Source organism: Oncorhynchus mykiss, chromosome 7 (assembly GCF_057628025.1).
Source record: "Oncorhynchus mykiss isolate SJ-2025 chromosome 7, ASM5762802v1, whole genome shotgun sequence".
NCBI lineage: Eukaryota > Metazoa > Chordata > Actinopteri > Salmoniformes > Salmonidae > Oncorhynchus > Oncorhynchus mykiss.
In genome coordinates, this window is record NC_143028.1 from 66,851,272 (window position 1) to 66,869,555 (window position 18,284).

Sequence of the window (18,284 nt, forward strand, 5' to 3'; positions counted from 1 at the left end):
TGAGCTTTTCACATGCAATGAATCCTAGAATAGGCTGTACAATCTTTTTCATGATCAGCAGCTGTACTTTGAAGTTTTTCTTTGTGCTGTAAAGTTACTATACAGCTAGCTTCCTTTGACTGGTACGTTATCCCCAGTATAACCAGTAACCTTGATTAACCTTGAACCGGGTGTATTTTGCTCTTCACCTTCAGTGTTTTGTAGTCATCCAGCGACAACAGGTTTCCTGTGCTCCAGTATCAAGCTTGAATGGTATTATAGATTCATTCACCTTCAGTGTTTTGGAGTCATCCAGAGACAACAGGTTTACCTGTGCTCCAGTAACAAGCTTGAATGGTATTATAGATTCATTCACCTTCAGTGTTTTGTAGGCATCCAGCGACAACAGGTTTACCTGTGCTCCAGTATCAAGCTTGAATGGTATTATAGTTTCATTCACCTTCAGTGTTTTGGAGTCATCCAGAGACAACAGGTTTACCTGAGCTCCAGTAACAAGCTTGAATGGTATTATAGATTCATTCACCTTCAGTGTTTTGTAGGCATCCAGCGACAACAGGTTTACCTGTGCTCCAGTATCAAGCTTGAATGGTATTATAGTTTCATTCACCTTCAGTGTTTTGTAGGCATCCAGCGACAACAGGTTTACCTGTGCTCCAGTATCAAGCTTGAATGGTATTATAGTTTCATTCACCTTCAGTGTTTTGTAGGCATCCAGCGACAACAGGTTTACCTGTGCTCCAGTATCAAGCTTGAATGGTATTATAGATTCATTCACCTTCAGTGTTTTGGAGTCATCCAGAGACAACAGGTTTACCTGTGCTCCAGTAACAAGCTTGAATGGTATTATAGATTCATTCACCTTCAGTGTTTTGGAGTCATCCAGAGACAACAGGTTTACCTGTGCTCCAGTATCAAGCTTGAATGGTATTATAGATTCATTCACAGTCAATGGCACAATCCATTCAGCATTTACTGCATTGCATATTTCCACAGAATCAACAAAGAATTCTTCAGTCTCCTCCTTGATTGTGTGAACCTTTTTCTTTGCAGCCTCAGCTTTGCAGAATTTTGAGAAATTATTATTTTTCCCACAGTTGTTACATGATTTTCCATTTGTAGGGCAATTTTTTGGCTTGTGGATACATTTTCCACATGTAGTGTTGTGATTTCTTTCTTTTGCTTGTTTTTGTTTTGTAAGGTGTTTTGTAAGGCGTTATATATAAGGTGTTTTGTAAGGCGTTTTGTAAGGTGTTTTGTAAGGCGTTATGTGTGGTGCTCCTCTCTTTTTTATTGCATGCACTGACGTCTACGCAGCTCTTTAGCTTGTCCTCTGGTGGTTTCAGCTGCTCAACACATTCACTGCTTTATCCAAAGTTAACTGTTGCTCACGCAGCAATCTCTCCTTGAGTCCATTATAAAGTATGCCACAGACTATCCTGTCTTTCACCAGTGAGTCTTTCAGATTTTCAAATTCACACGTTTGGCTCAGTGTGTTCAGCTCAGCCAAATACGGGTTAGAACTAACTCCCTGTTTCTGATCATGAGAGAAACTTGTATCTCTCAAACATGACGTACAGGCTTGGTACAAAGTACTCCTCAAATTTAGTATTCAATATGGTGGAAGAATTTCGGCAGACTTGTTCTCCAATTTGCTTTGTTAAAATCCCAAGATACAATAAAGGCAGCCTCAGGATGTATGGTTTCCAGTTTGCATATAGTCCAGTAAAGTTCCTTGAAGGCCGTCTTGGTGTGTCTGCTTGAGGGGGAATGTACACAGCTGTGACTAACTGACGAGAATTCTCTTGGTAGGTAAAATGGCCGGTACATGATTGTAAGGAATTCTAGATTGTGTGAGCAGAAGGACTTGAGTTCCTGTATGTTGTTATGATTACACCATGAGTCATTAATCATAAAGCATACACCTCCGCCATTCCTTTTCCCAGAGAGGTGTTTATCTCTGTTGGTGTGATGCATGGAGAAGCCCGGTGGCTGAACCAATTTCGACAACATATCCCGAGAGAGCCATGTTTCAGTGAAACAGAGAATGTTACAATCTCTGATGTCTCTCTGGAAGGCAACCCTTGCTCGAATTTCGTATACCTTGTTGTCAAGAGACAGTAGTATACTCGGGAGCGGTGTACGATGTGCATGTCTATGGGGCCTTGCCAGGTGGCCACTTCGTCTGCTCCTTCTGCGGTGTTGTTGTTTTGGATCGCCTACTGGAATTAGCTCCATTGTCCTAGGTGGTGGTTCGAACAGAGGATCCGCTTTGGGAAAGTCGTATTCTTGATCGTAATGTTGGTAAGTTGATGTTGCTCTTATATCCAATAGTTCTTCCCGGCTGTATGTAATAAGATTTCTTGGGGTAACAATGTAAGAAATAATACATAAAAAAAATACTGCATAGTTTCCTAAGAACTCGACGCTCGAACCATCTCTGTCGGCGCCATGCTCTCTCACCACCTCCTACTGCATAGGAGTAGGGGGACTAAGTCTATCTATGACGGGAAACAGGTACAGTGTCAATTTCTCTTACTTCGGTATGTTGCTCATCAACTTGCTTGTCAACAGATCCCAATGCAGCCTCGCTCTCGCTGCTGCGGCTCGTTGCCATCGCTCTTGCAAGCTAGCATCTTTAACTACTCACGTCACTTGACTTGTGGCAGAAAGTTCAATTTTCGTCACAGAAATTTGCAGTTACTCCTTTCTTTTCTCTGTCTCATCATAGCGACTACCAATCTGACACCATGTTATGTTTGCTTCTTGTATAATGACAAACTGTGGGGTAGGTTTAACTACTTTTAATGAACATATACAGTTGAAGTTGGAAGTTTACATACACTTAGGTTGGAGTCATTAAAACTTGTTTTTCAACTAATTTCTTGTTAACAAGCTATAGTTTTGGCAAGTCGGTTAGGACATCTACTTTGTGCATGACACAAGTAATTTTTACAACAATTGTTTACAGACTGTAACAATGTGCTGGGTTCGTTGTCTGAGTCAGGCTCAGGACACAGGTTTGAGGAAAAACACAAAAGTCTTTACTCAAAATATTAATACAAAAAAAAAATTATATCTCCAACAAGGAAACATCACATCACGAGAACCCTCAACACACACGGTAACACAAAACAATCACGGACAAAACAGAAAGGTAGACGAGAGGTTAAATAAGGAACATAATAAGGGAATAGAAATCAGGTGTGCGTAATCAAGACAAAACAAAAGGAAAAAGGAAACATGGATCGGTGATGACTAGAAAGTCGGTAACTTCGACCGCCGAACGAACAAGGAGAAGAGCCGACCTCAGCCGAAGTCGTGACACAGACAGATTATTTCACTTATAATTCACTGTATCACAATTCCAGTGCGTCAGAAGTTTACATACATTAAGTGCTTTTAAACAGCTTGGAAAATTCCAGAAAATGTTGTCATGGCTTTAGAAGCTTCTGATAGGATAATTGACATAATTTGAGTCTACCTGTGGATGTATTTCAAGGCCTACCTTCAAACTCAATGCCTATTTGCTTGACATCATGGGAAAATCAAAAGAAATCCTCCAAGACCTCAGAAAAAAAATTGTAGACCTCCACAAGTCTGGTTCATCCTTGGGAGCAATTTCCAAATGCCTGAAGGTACCACGTTCATCTGTACAAACAATAGTACGCAAGTATAAACACCATGGGACCACGCAGCCGTCATACCGCTCAGGAAGGAGACTCATTCTGTCTCCTACAGATGAATGTACTTTGGTGCGAAAAGTGCAAATCAATCCCAGAACCATAGCAAAGAACCTTGTGAAGATGCTGGAGGAAACAGGTACAAATGTATCTATATCCACAGTAAAACGAGTCCTATATCGACATAACCTGAATGGCCGCTGAGCAAGGAAGAAGCCACTGCTCAAAAACCACCAGAAAAAATCCAGACTACGGTTTGCAACTGCACATGAGGACAAAGATCGTACTTTTTGGAGAAGTGTCCTCTTGCCTGATGAAACAAAAATAGAACTGTTTGGCCATAATGACCATTGTTATGTTTGGAGGGAAAAGGGGGATGCTTGCAAGCCAAAGAACACCATCCCAACCGTGAAGCACTGGAGTGGCAGCATCATGTTGTGAGGGTGCTTTGTTGCAGGAGGGACTGGTGCACTTCACAAAATAGATGGCATCAAGAGGTAGGAAAATTATGTGGATATATTGAAGCAACATCTCAAGACATCAGTCAGGAAGTACAACCTGACTCAGTTACACCAGCTCTGTCAGGAGGAATGGGCCAAAATTCACCCAACTTATTGTGGGAAGCTTGTGGAAGGCTACCCAAAACGTTTGACCAAAGTTAAACAATTTAAAGGCAATGCTACCAAATACTAATTGACTGTAATTGACTGTATGACAGTTTGTGCTGAAACTGCTATGGTGCACATTCCTGCAGTAAGCATGCCAATTGCACATTCCTGCAGTAAGCATGCCAATCTGGGGCATTGTGTTGTGTGACAAAACAGCTAGAGTGGTCATTTATTGTCCCCAGCACAAGGTACACCTGTGTAATGATCATGCTGTTTAATCAGCTTCTTGATATGCCACACCTGTCAGGTGGAGGGATTATATTGGAAAAGGAGAAATACTCACTAAGAGGGATGTAAACAAATTTGCGTACAAAATTTGAGAGAAATAAGCTTTTTGTGCGTACAGGACATTTCTGGGATCTTTTATTTCAGCTCATGAAACATAGGGACAACACTTTAAATGTTGCATTCATATTTTTGTTCAGTGTATGAGTTCCTCAGGCACGTTGTGTTCTCACTGTATTGACATGCCCATTGACAATCCATCTAAGGACTTATGTTCCTGTATCCTTTTTTCAGAACTGAGACGGATCATACACTGGCTTCATCAGGGTCCTTTTAAAGCTGACTCGTCCCGTGTCACTCCCACCCCCTTGGAAGGCGTCTTCACCACAGGAATCGGGGCAGCTGGATGGGGGAATGAAGTGCCGGACCTCTTTCTACCTCCCCAAAGATACAGCCAAACACCTGCACATAGGCTCCCGGACACAGGTACGAGAGGTCATAGAGGCCCTGCTCAACAAGTTCACTGTGGTGGACAAGCCGGCCAAGTTCGCCCTGTTTGAGCGAAGTGAACATCAAAACCAGAGTTAGTGTCCATAGGCAATATAACCTAAATGCACTGTCATGAACGTGCTCAAATCATTTCACTTAATATGATACCAAACACAATGTATGAACATGTCCTCTCTCTCTCTCTCTTTCTCTCTCTTTCTTTCTTTCTCTCTCTCTCTTTCTTTCTCTTTCTCTCTTTCTTTCTCTCTCTCTTTCTCTTTCTCTTTCTCTCTCTCTTTCTCTTATTTATTTGCATGGGAAACATGTTTACATTGCCAAAATGTAAATAAACAATAAAAAATGAACAGTAAACATTAAACTCAAAAAAGTATCAAGGGAATAGAGACTGTTCAAAGGTCATATTATGGCTATGTATCTCTCTTTGTTTTACTTTTCTAGTATACCTCCGTAAGCTGTCTGATGACGAGCGGCCGCTCCACCTGCGTCTGTGTCGGACCTAATGAGATAGTCCTCAGTCTGGTGTTGAAAGAGAATGAGACTGGGGAGGTCAATGTGAGTCATCTTCAAAACCATAGAAATAAAACATATTTCTATGTCCAAAAAATACACAAAGAGGGCTCTCATATGCGCAATACTGAAAATGAAGTGTATTGTAAAGTGTTGACAGAGTAATTACTCTGCTACGCTCTGGGCAGGGACAGGGTGAAGGAGGCAATGGCCAACATCACCACCCCAGGCTGATGTGATGTAATGGCATCATGGTGGAGAGGCATGCACACTATTGACCAGCAGCCACCAGGAGCATGGTACACAATATGCCATATGTTCAAAGGTCTTTAGAGCTGTCCTTGATGTAGCAGATAGAGCACAGCACAACAACCTCTGCAGCTTTTGATGGCAACTACGGCCAAAGGGGGTTAGATCAATCATGAACATGTCCTTGAAACAGACTTTGGCCATGTTCGAGAGGATCAACATTGTAATGTATCATGGGTAAATTGTGACTGACGGACTGATCTACAAATAATAATGAGTCGTTATTTGTAGATGAGTTAGTCGGCAGTCGCCTGCCGACTAACTCAGCCCAGGGACATAGTAGTGTAAGCTAGGAGAGAAGGTAGAGATATTTAGAGCAAACATGTGGGCTACTACTATGGGTGCTGTGAGGCCTGGATTGGGCACTACTGTGAATGACTGGAAGAAGTTGTCTGAGGAGTGAGGACCGACGATAACGTCATTGGCTGGACACCCAGGAGATGTCCTGGAATGGACATGGCTTAACTGGAGAACTGGAGTTTTTCCACTGGGAAAATTTATTCTGCTGCTCAGATGTTGGGGGAGGTTGCAATAACTGAAGATTTAATTGTATTGAGCTGTTGTTACTCCAATAATTCCCCTTGTTAATAAAGGGATAATTGAATGCGTCTGACATGCCAATCTGTTGTGGGCTTTCTCTAGATTTCTATCTTAGTTTAGGGACGTGTGATGAAACATGACAACTGTTTTAGACCAGGGCTGTGTTCAGTAGGGCATACTGTAGCAAAAATGTATTTCAATCAAAAACAAAATTCTGTGTTCTTACAGGGACAGTTTAGGTCTCTCCCTGTTTAAAAAAACATTTTCTTCCTACTGCACATGGCCCAGCTTTCTGGGAAGACATTTGTCAAAATTACTCAGATAAATCCTTTAAACTTTTAATTAGCCAGTGTCATGCATGTTTTATTATGGGAATTACATATCTAAGGAAAGAAATCTATTTTGCAGTGTTCATATTTCCAATAATAAAAAGATAAGTCATTGAATATTTATTTTGTTATCAGTGTTGTTACTTTGACTTAACGTTACATCACCCACTTTAGAGTAGACTATTTTGCTTATCTGCTCTCTTTCCTCATCTCCTTTCCTTCCCAACAAGGAAAGTAATACAAAAAAAAAAAGACTGGAAGTGACGCAGGTACATTCCCTCCATTTGACGGAAGTGAGGGAGAGGCTGAAAGCTGTGTCTAGCTTTTTCAGCGTGAGAGAGCTGTTTGTGTTTTGAAGGCATTCGTCGTCAAAGGATGTTACCACTTCCTAGATTTCAATCGACATCACGCTGAAATTACTCTGGGTATGGCGATAGTGAATGCGCTTTCAAGCATGTAACAATCAAATGGAAACGTGACAGCACGTATGGCGTTTTGTAGCTAGCTATCTGATATTCTGAAGGGCCTTAGCTACGACTAGCATATCACCGCCTCACACGCTGGAATGTTCTGCCAAGCTCAATACTTCAACCTGTTTCAGATATGACTTGCTGCTATTTAACAGGAAAGTTATAAGTGAGTTGTCGGCTAGATAGCTACGGATGATGACAGGACGTCGTTGGTGTAAACAGCTCGCTAACAGCTAGCTAAGCTATATTGGTTTGGGAAACTGACGCCAGCCTCAAATCCTACCATGCTCGTTTTCTATGTTTTAAAAAATAAATAAACTGGGTGGTTCGAGGCCTGAATGCTGATCGGCCGTGGTATATTTAAGCAATAAGGCACGAGGGTGTGTGTTTATATGGCCAATATACCACGGCTAACGGTTGTTCTGAACACGACGCAACACGGAATGCCTGGATACAGCGCTTAGCCGTGGTATGTTGGCCATATACCACATACCCCCAAGGTGCCTTATTACTATTATAAATTGGTTACAAACGTAATTAGAACAGTAACAATACATGTTGTCATGCCCGTGGTCTACGGTCTGATATACCATGGCTGTCAGGCAATTAGCATTCAGAGCTGAACCACCAAGTTTATAATTAAGCTATAATGACTGGTGTTTGGAGGTTATATTGGCATGGGGTGTTAGGAACGAGACAAAGTATTTTATGCAACGGGTTAGCAACATATTCAAATAATGATTGACATGTTCATGTTACTTTGATTAACTTATTCATACTCTTTCATCCTTCCACAAGCTATAGTCCTGACAATTTGTGTTGCTATCCAAGCTGGCTGGCTGGTCTTTCGTTCTATCAGTTCGGTTGCCAGAGACGCGACCCAGTCATTCAGTATTTTTGTTCTGTATCTATGGACGCGACCCAGTCTTTCGTTCTAAATGTTCCATTACCATACTGGCTGGCAACGTTCTTATCCCTTGCTTGCTGGCTAGCCAACCATGGCTAATTTAGTTACGCCAAACAGTGCAGCCAGAATAACAACAGTAGCTGCATTTGTTTAAGCAGCTTTCTAGTGACATTTATTTGTCTACATCCATAACAATGAGCAAATGAGACGTGATTTCGCCTGGCATAGAAAATGTGCTCTCTCTTCACGTCACTGTTGTTGATAGGAGCTAGCCAACAACACAAACACAATCACTTCAAACTGAAGCTGGAAAGTGTAAACAGTATTTTAGTTTCGTTGTAGCTTTTTTCAATTGACATTTCTTTGTATATATCCGTAAAAACAATACATGAATCTGATTCATGATTTCTACTGGCTGAGAAAGGCTGTATCTCATCCCGACTCTTGACGTTCCCATTACAATGGGAAAGCTGGGACTCCCAATCACATCCGGTTGTGATACAGCCTGGAATCGAACCAGGATCTGTAGTGATGCTTCTAGCACTGAGATGCAGTGCCTTAAACTGCTGTGCCACTCAGGAGCCCATGTGAGAATGTCTAGACGCTTTTTATAGTGGGGATCAACTTTATATATTGCCCGGCTGGGTTGATGAGACAGTGGATTGCGTAGTCACATGGAATGGGCATGAGTAAATGGGCATTTTAACGTCAGATTTAGCCGGTGGTAATTTGTGGAATAGACACCGGCTGGAAAGTGGTTTTAACCAATTAGCATTCAGGATTAGAAGCACCTGTTGTATAACAGACCGTATACCACGGGCATGACATTTATTTTTACTGTTCTAATTTCGTTGGCAACCAGTTTATAATAGCAATAAAGCACCTTGGGGGTCTGTGGTATATGGCCAATATACCACGGCTAAGGGCTGTATCCAGGCACTCCGTGTTGCGTTGTGATCTTGAACAGCCCTTAGTCATGGTATATTGGCCACATACCACACCCCATCTGGCCTTATTGCTTGAGTATAGAATACTAGATGAAAGACCACTAACTCATGCTAAATAGTCACAAATGGCTAGCTAGCTAGCAAAAGATGTCAACATAGCTAAGACTGCAGGTAATGTGGTCTCTCGCAAAACCAGCAGCTGCCAGGGAAATGTTTGTCACCATTCATCCATATCTAGCTTCTAGTAACTTCCTTTCTCTGTAATTCCTTTAGATTCTAGCTAGCTACTGTCTTCTACTTGATTAACAACGTCCCTGTCTCGAACTGTCAACACCTTCATCGAGCACCAACTAGCTACAGCTCCTGGGTGCAGTCTGGCCAAGAAAATAATGTCCTACAGTTGAAGATGGGAGGTAGTGGCTCCAAAACCAAGGGTTATTGGCCTTTTGCTGGTTCAGGCAGTGTTGATGGTGATCCAACCAAAGACGGAGTCGACGAACAGTCGCTGGCGAGGCTCCGAAGTTTCCAAAGGGCGACGCCCTTCGTGTTTACCAGACAAAGGTAAATACAGCATCATAAGTACCTATAGTGCATTCGGAAAGTATTCAGACCCCTTGACTTTTTCCACATTTTGTTACGTTAGACGTATTCTAAAATAGATTTTGTTCAAATTCCCTCAATCTACACCCACAATACCCCATATGACAAAGCAATAACAGGGTTTTAGAAATTGTAGCATACCCCTTCTTCTTGGGTATGACTCTACAAGCTTGGCACACCAGTATTGGGGGTGTTTCTCCCATTCTTCTCTGCAGATCCTCTCAAGCTCTGTCAGGTTGGATGGTGAGCGTCGCTGTGCAGCTATTTTCAGGTTTCTGAGACTTGTCCCGAAGCCACTCCTGCGTTGTCTTGGCTGTGTGCTTAGGGTCGTTATCCTGTTTGAAGGTGAACCATGCATGTAACAATCAAATGGAAACGTGACAGCACGTATGGCGTTTTGTAGCTAGCTATCTGATATTCTGAAGGGCCTTAGCTACGACTAGCATATCACCGCCTCACACGCTGGAATGTTCTGCCAAGCTCAATACTTCAACCTGTTTCAGATATGACTTGCTGCTATTTAACAGGAAAGTTATAAGTGAGTTGTCGGCTAGATAGCTACGGATGATGACAGGACGTCGTTGGTGTAAACAGCTCGCTAACAGCTAGCTAAGCTATATTGGTTTGGGAAACTGACGCCAGCCTCAAATCCTACCATGCTCGTTTTCTATGTTTTAAAAAATAAATAAACTGGGTGGTTCGAGGCCTGAATGCTGATCGGCCGTGGTATATTTAAGCAATAAGGCACGAGGGTGTGTGTTTATATGGCCAATATACCACGGCTAACGGTTGTTCTGAACACGACGCAACACGGAATGCCTGGATACAGCGCTTAGCCGTGGTATGTTGGCCATATACCACATACCCCCAAGGTGCCTTATTACTATTATAAATTGGTTACAAACGTAATTAGAACAGTAACAATACATGTTGTCATGCCCGTGGTCTACGGTCTGATATACCATGGCTGTCAGGCAATTAGCATTCAGAGCTGAACCACCAAGTTTATAATTAAGCTATAATGACTGGTGTTTGGAGGTTATATTGGCATGGGGTGTTAGGAACGAGACAAAGTATTTTATGCAACGGGTTAGCAACATATTCAAATAATGATTGACATGTTCATGTTACTTTGATTAACTTATTCATACTCTTTCATCCTTCCACAAGCTATAGTCCTGACAATTTGTGTTGCTATCCAAGCTGGCTGGCTGGTCTTTCGTTCTATCAGTTCGGTTGCCAGAGACGCGACCCAGTCATTCAGTATTTTTGTTCTGTATCTATGGACGCGACCCAGTCTTTCGTTCTAAATGTTCCATTACCATACTGGCTGGCAACGTTCTTATCCCTTGCTTGCTGGCTAGCCAACCATGGCTAATTTAGTTACGCCAAACAGTGCAGCCAGAATAACAACAGTAGCTGCATTTGTTTAAGCAGCTTTCTAGTGACATTTATTTGTCTACATCCATAACAATGAGCAAATGAGACGTGATTTCGCCTGGCATAGAAAATGTGCTCTCTCTTCACGTCACTGTTGTTGATAGGAGCTAGCCAACAACACAAACACAATCACTTCAAACTGAAGCTGGAAAGTGTAAACAGTATTTTAGTTTCGTTGTAGCTTTTTTCAATTGACATTTCTTTGTATATATCCGTAAAAACAATACATGAATCTGATTCATGATTTCTACTGGCTGAGAAAGGCTGTATCTCATCCCGACTCTTGACGTTCCCATTACAATGGGAAAGCTGGGACTCCCAATCACATCCGGTTGTGATACAGCCTGGAATCGAACCAGGATCTGTAGTGATGCTTCTAGCACTGAGATGCAGTGCCTTAAACTGCTGTGCCACTCAGGAGCCCATGTGAGAATGTCTAGACGCTTTTTATAGTGGGGATCAACTTTATATATTGCCCGGCTGGGTTGATGAGACAGTGGATTGCGTAGTCACATGGAATGGGCATGAGTAAATGGGCATTTTAACGTCAGATTTAGCCGGTGGTAATTTGTGGAATAGACACCGGCTGGAAAGTGGTTTTAACCAATTAGCATTCAGGATTAGAAGCACCTGTTGTATAACAGACCGTATACCACGGGCATGACATTTATTTTTACTGTTCTAATTTCGTTGGCAACCAGTTTATAATAGCAATAAAGCACCTTGGGGGTCTGTGGTATATGGCCAATATACCACGGCTAAGGGCTGTATCCAGGCACTCCGTGTTGCGTTGTGATCTTGAACAGCCCTTAGTCATGGTATATTGGCCACATACCACACCCCATCTGGCCTTATTGCTTGAGTATAGAATACTAGATGAAAGACCACTAACTCATGCTAAATAGTCACAAATGGCTAGCTAGCTAGCAAAAGATGTCAACATAGCTAAGACTGCAGGTAATGTGGTCTCTCGCAAAACCAGCAGCTGCCAGGGAAATGTTTGTCACCATTCATCCATATCTAGCTTCTAGTAACTTCCTTTCTCTGTAATTCCTTTAGATTCTAGCTAGCTACTGTCTTCTACTTGATTAACAACGTCCCTGTCTCGAACTGTCAACACCTTCATCGAGCACCAACTAGCTACAGCTCCTGGGTGCAGTCTGGCCAAGAAAATAATGTCCTACAGTTGAAGATGGGAGGTAGTGGCTCCAAAACCAAGGGTTATTGGCCTTTTGCTGGTTCAGGCAGTGTTGATGGTGATCCAACCAAAGACGGAGTCGACGAACAGTCGCTGGCGAGGCTCCGAAGTTTCCAAAGGGCGACGCCCTTCGTGTTTACCAGACAAAGGTAAATACAGCATCATAAGTACCTATAGTGCATTCGGAAAGTATTCAGACCCCTTGACTTTTTCCACATTTTGTTACGTTAGACGTATTCTAAAATAGATTTTGTTCAAATTCCCTCAATCTACACCCACAATACCCCATATGACAAAGCAATAACAGGGTTTTAGAAATTGTAGCATACCCCTTCTTCTTGGGTATGACTCTACAAGCTTGGCACACCAGTATTGGGGGTGTTTCTCCCATTCTTCTCTGCAGATCCTCTCAAGCTCTGTCAGGTTGGATGGTGAGCGTCGCTGTGCAGCTATTTTCAGGTTTCTGAGACTTGTCCCGAAGCCACTCCTGCGTTGTCTTGGCTGTGTGCTTAGGGTCGTTATCCTGTTTGAAGGTGAACCTTCGCCCCAGTCTGAGTTCCTGAGCGCTCTGGAGCAGGTTTTCACCAAGGATCTCTCTCTGTACTTTGCTCCGATCATCTTTCCCTCGATCCTGACTAGTCTCCCAGTCCTTGCCGCTGAAAAGTGTGCAAAGCTGCCATTAAGGCAAAGGGTGGCTATTTGAAGAATCTCAAAAACAAATCAAAATGTATTTTATACAACACTTTTTTGGTTACTAAATGATTCCATGTGTTATTTCATAGTTTTGATGTCTTATTCAACAATGTAGAAAATAAAGAAAAGCCCTTGGTAGGTGTTCTGAAACAGGTAGTTTTTTTTTTTTTTACACCTTAATTTAACTAGGCAAGTCAGTTAAGAACAAATTCTTATTTTCAATGACGGCCTAGGAACAGTGGGGCTGTTCAGGGGCAGAACGACAGATTTGTACCTTGTCAGCTCGGGGATTCGAACTTGCAACCTTTCGGTTACTAGTCCAATGCTCTAACCACTAGGCTACCCTGCCGCCCCCAAATCTGTGGAGAACACCTAGTCTGATTAATCACGCTGTTAACACAATTAATTGGTATATACAGCCTCAAACTAATGCTTCCAAAATAATTAAAATCTTCCTTACAAGAAAGAATGTTGAATAAAATTACATTTTAAACTTATTCTACTGGTTGTCTGTGTGGTTTGATCTTCAGCTGCTTGAAATTTGACCAAATATCTACAGGAAAGTATTGTTTACTCAACTTTTTAGAGAGCCATTAGGTGTATGGTTCGGTTCATCACCAAAGTAAAGTTTGTTTTATGTTGGATATTTGGTTTTCTCTTGTCAATAGCCATTGAACCAAGCATGCCATGACAATGAACATGTATATATTCTGAATTGGGAGGATGGAGAACAATTGAAATTGGCATACAAAAAAGGTGTCTATTTGTTCTCCATCCTCCCCTAATTCAGACTGGTCAACTGTTCATTGTCATGGAATGCTTGGTTCAATAGCTATTGATGAGAGAACAGAATATTGAATATAAAACAAACTTTTCTTGGTACTGAACCAAATCAACCCGGCTCTCTAAAAAGTTGTGATAAGCAATACTTTCCTGTGGATATTTTGTAAAAAATTTAGAGCAGCTTGCGGATAAACCTCACAATTGGTAGAGTGAGTTTAAATGATATTATATTCAACATTCTGGCTTGTAAGGAACATTTACACGATTTTGCAGGAATTAGTCCAAGGCTGTATATACCAATTAATTGTGTATTACAGCCTGATTAATCAGACTAGACCACACCCAGCAGTAACCCTTATGTCTTATCTGCTTTCAGCTCCCTGTACTTTGACGAGGATGGAGACCTGGCCCACGAGTTCTATGAGGAGACGGTTGTGACGAAGAACGGCCGCAAGAGGGCCAAACTGAAGAAGATCCAGAAAAACCTCATACCTCAGGTAACGGCCCCCTCTGTCAGGTAACGGCCCCCTCTGTCAGGTAACGGCCCCCTCTGTCAGGTAACGGCCCCCTCTGTCAGGTAACGGCCCCCTCTGTCAGGTAACGGCCCCCATTTGGAATACAACATTCAGGGGTGTATTTGCTAGCAACCAAAAGGGTGAAACAGGGAAGTTCCTGTTTGCTTCCAATCTGAATTTCTCCATTAGAAACTCTATTGGACACCCCCCTAGTATGCATGATGAAAATTGTCCCACCCCCACACCAGTATATCCGATATGGTGAAATCCAATATCCTGATCTCACATCTGAATGTTTAGGTAACTAATGAATGATCATGTGCTTTAGTTTTAGTTGTGTTCATCATTCTGTCTCTTTTGTTTTTTTTCCATATAGGGAACCATAAAGCTGGAGCACCCCTGCATCCATGTGGATTTCCCTGTCGTTCTCTGTGAGGTTTGATGAAGTCTGTAGCCACGTTTTGAGACCAGACTCAGACTAGCCAATGTGTCAACTCCGTCCCCCTGTTTCCCTCTCCACCTGTACTTTACCCTGAAGCCCTCTAAACCACCGTGGTCTCCCTGTGATGATGTTTGGCCGGAGCCCTGACCTGTGATGATAGACAGGCTGTCTAAACACATGATTGTGTTGAGCCCCTGCATGTGGACTCTGTAAAGTGTGGCCTGTGTGAAGTCACGTTACACAAAGTAGTACCTGGCCACTTACGGAGACCGTCGATGATCTGTGAAACACGTCAGTTAAGATGGCTGAAGACATAATTATTGCTCACGTTACCCTCAACCTATTCAATATATACAGTATGTGTGTTAGTGGATATGGAATGAAGTGTGACAACAGCTTGTCTGGCTGTCTCACAGCAGCAGTGTGCTCTGGTAGGAGGATCCATTGTACTTTGTAAGAAGAATGTAATGGGACAATTTGAGTTGAACCATGGGCTGTTAAGTAGAGTCCCTCAAAATAGGCCGGCAATCCTATATCTTTAAACCCTGCCCTAGAGAGTTAATTTACCATCTGTACGCATTAAGGGGTGAGATTTTCCGATACCTGTTCAGTCTTCAGAGCTTCCAGAGTAATGATAGGGCTTCAGCTATTAGGGCCATATCCTGAGGTTAGAGATATAGGAATATTTTATGCACATTTTATGTTTACAAGTAAAACAAAAAAAACATCATGGCTTGATATAATTTCCACCATGCGTGACGATGGCTCTGCTTCTCATTTCCCCATGATGGAGCTAGACAATTGGTGGCCAATGTGATCTAAGCTTATCTTAATGTGACGTGTTGTAATGTTTGACTGGCTGTGGTGATCATGGTGTCAAGACCAGGGCTTTATGAAATGTTTGAGTATGGGCTGATCTAGAATCAGTTTTAACCTTTGAGATCATCATAGTGAATCACATTGACATTAAAGGGACGGGGGACGGGCTGGGGTTTGATCCTAGCTCGGCAATCCTACTGAATAGCTTTTTTTTTTTTTTGCACGTGCCCAGGCCTCAGACACATGTACAGAGAAGCACGAACTTTAGTCCCCTGGGAAAGTCCTCTGTTCCTTCACTGCTTTAGCGTGATACATTTCACTGTTAATTTATTTTAACTGTTATAATGGCATTATTTTTTAATTACAACTCAAAATGTATCCAGTTGGGTCGTGGTCCCTTTGTCTTCTACATACCATTACACAAACTGATGTCTCCCTCTTTCAACTGTGGAATTTCTGTGTTCTCTTCTCCCCATATCTGTGTTCATGGATAGTGTTATGGAATAGGTTACTTAGTTTAGACAGCTCACTTCCACACTCCATACCCCCGTCAGGGGGCAGCAGCAACCTTGTCCAGGTGTTGAGCCTGGTTGATAAGCACATCAGGTGCTGCCAATTCAGTTGGTCAATAGTCGGTGTCCCAGCTTGAGAGCCATGAGGCTGCTGGGTTGGTTTGGTGGCCATGAAGCCTTTCGTTTTGATGTTGTCTCTTTAGTTTAGGTATGCCTGTTTGTAGTTTTTTATACATTTGTTTCCGTCACCATCTGAACATAATAATCCGCTTGGGCTCGCCAACCCAAAGGAGTCAAGTCAGAGCTGGACCTAAGGCAAGGTTGCTGTCTTCCTGGGCACATGTGCACCCAACACGGTCCTCAAACACAGATTTCTCATACAATGAACAAAAATAAACCCAACATGTAAAGTGTTGGTCCCATGTTTCATGAGTTTAAATAAAAAATCCCCAAAAAGTTCCATATGCACAAAAAGCTTATTTATTTCGTTCTGTGCACAAATGTGAGCATTTCTCCTTTGCCAAGATAATCTAACCACCTGACAGGTGTGGCATATAAAGAAGCTGACTAAACAGCATGATCATTACACAGGTGCACCTTGTGCTGGGGGCAAAAGGTCACTTTAAAATGTGCAGGTTTGTCACAACACAATGCCAATGATGAATTGAATGTTAATTTCTCTACCATGAACTGCCTCCACTGTCGTAATAGAGAATTTGGCAGTACTTCCAAACAGCCTTCCAAACAGCAGACCACGTGCAACCATTTCAGCCCAGGACCTCCACATCCGGCTTCTTCACCTGCGGGATCATCTGAGGTGGGGTGTGGGTGTGCTGAGGAGTATTTCTGTCTGTCGTAAAGCCCTTTTGTGGGGGAAAACAAATTCTCATTGACTGGGCCTGGCTCGCCAGTGAATGGGCCTGGCTGCCAAGTGGGTCGGCCTATGCCCTCCAAAGCCCACCCATGGCTGCACCCTTGGACAGTCATGTGAAATCCATAGATTAAGGCCTAATGAATTTATTTAAATGGACTGATTTCCTTATATGAACTGTAACTCAGTAAAATCTTTGAAATTGTTGCATGTTGCATTTATTTTTGTTCAGTATATAAACACACATTCAATCACGTTACAGACCATGTAACTAGGCCTGAGACCACTATACAAAGGGAGTGCAACAATATCAGTAGGCTAGTTATCTGTTTGGTAACAATAGTTGTGCCTGATTCAGCCACAAGGGGGAGTATTTGTCATTTGATCTTTGCCCTTTAGCCTCCTGTACTAGTGATTGGCTCAAGCTTTTCCCCTAGCGACCCCAACAGAAAGGCAATTCCCTCTGCCCAATACAACATCATTGTACTGACCAACTGATGAGAGCATTGCTCCAAGGGAAATTTTCAGACGTTGTACTTTTCAGATTACTTTATCGGCCAGTCATATTGAAGTGGTGGAAGCCTGCCCTATCTAACGGGTGTATACTTCCAGACCTTTGCCTAAAGTGGAAAAGATCAACATTGGGCCAGAGCACATTCATGTTCACAATGGCACAATCTGTTTAATCACCATGTCCACAGACACGCACCTCTCTAGCCTGCCTCTCAGGGGGACGTTAATTTAATTTCCGAGCCCCCATTGGCTACTCACCCACACACGACAGACTGAGATCCCTGCAGACAGCAAGATAGGTTTTAATTGGGTAAGGGGTGGGAGTTTCTAATCTTATAATCTACGCCATATGGGCCCATCATGTCTGTCTGTTTCATGGGCTTTTGTCTGATGAATTGCTTCTTGTATCCTCAGTTAACTCTGAGCTCCATGGAAGAGGTATACATAGTGGTAAAATCTAGCTAGACATGACGGGAGCCTTCTAATGTAAATGTCTCTATTGTAAATAGAAGGCTCTGTACATGACTGTGCTTGAGTTCTGGGCACAGATGACTCCTGCAGTGTCAAGCCATATTATAAAAAATCATTTTACACTGTTAGGAAAGTGATTGGGCATGTTTGACATTGCAGCCGATGTGATGCATTTTCAGTCAATTGTGACTGAATGATCTACAAATAATATTGAGTAATTATTTATGATGCAAGGTTATTTGTAGATCAGTCAGTCAGCAGTCTCATGCAAGGCTGGCTGCAGTTTCGAACAAGCCCAGTAACTCATTGTTTGACAACCAGGGTGGTACAGTGTC

At 42.4% G+C, this 18,284-nt stretch overlaps 1 protein-coding gene and 1 long non-coding RNA gene across 4 annotated transcripts; both read left to right on the forward strand.

The window, feature by feature from the left end:
• The first annotated feature begins 4,867 nt into the window (after nucleotides 1-4,867).
• LOC149982642 (uncharacterized) lies at nucleotides 4,868-6,880 on the forward strand. Its single transcript, XR_016497418.1, has 2 exons — nucleotides 4,868-5,059; nucleotides 5,522-6,880. It is a non-coding gene; the product is annotated as an uncharacterized LOC149982642 (long non-coding RNA).
• A 155-nt stretch (nucleotides 6,881-7,035) lies between these two features.
• Nucleotides 7,036-16,554, forward strand: LOC110528440 (tumor suppressor candidate 2). Of its 3 annotated transcripts, XM_090241809.1 has the most exons (5): nucleotides 7,036-7,193; nucleotides 9,366-9,653; nucleotides 12,192-12,479; nucleotides 14,183-14,303; nucleotides 14,698-16,554. In XM_090241809.1, exons 3-5 carry the CDS (start codon nucleotides 12,325-12,327, stop codon nucleotides 14,761-14,763), a joined length of 342 nt encoding a protein of 113 aa, XP_090097935.1. In that variant the 5' UTR covers nucleotides 7,036-7,193; nucleotides 9,366-9,653; nucleotides 12,192-12,324; the 3' UTR covers nucleotides 14,764-16,554. The 3 variants fall into 3 exon arrangements, with proteins under 3 accessions (XP_090097935.1, XP_090097936.1, XP_090097937.1); XM_090241810.1 differs by lacking the exons at nucleotides 7,036-7,193; nucleotides 9,366-9,653 and adding an exon at nucleotides 9,894-10,037; XM_090241811.1 differs by lacking the exons at nucleotides 7,036-7,193; nucleotides 9,366-9,653 and adding an exon at nucleotides 10,049-10,230.
• The last annotated feature ends 1,730 nt before the right edge of the window (nucleotides 16,555-18,284 follow it).

What these genes read in the sequence shown, in the direction of transcription:
- LOC110528440 (XM_090241809.1), top strand. Translation starts at nt 12,325, where the DNA reads ATGGGAGGTAGTGGCTCCAAAACCAAGGGTTATTGGCCTTTTGCTGGT. An exon ending in TTCGTGTTTACCAGACAAAG is followed by an intron (nt 12,480 to 14,182) that starts GTAAATACAGCA and finishes ATCTGCTTTCAG; the next exon opens with CTCCCTGTACTTTGACGAGG. An exon ending in AGAAAAACCTCATACCTCAG is followed by an intron (nt 14,304 to 14,697) that starts GTAACGGCCCCC and finishes TTTTCCATATAG; the next exon opens with GGAACCATAAAGCTGGAGCA.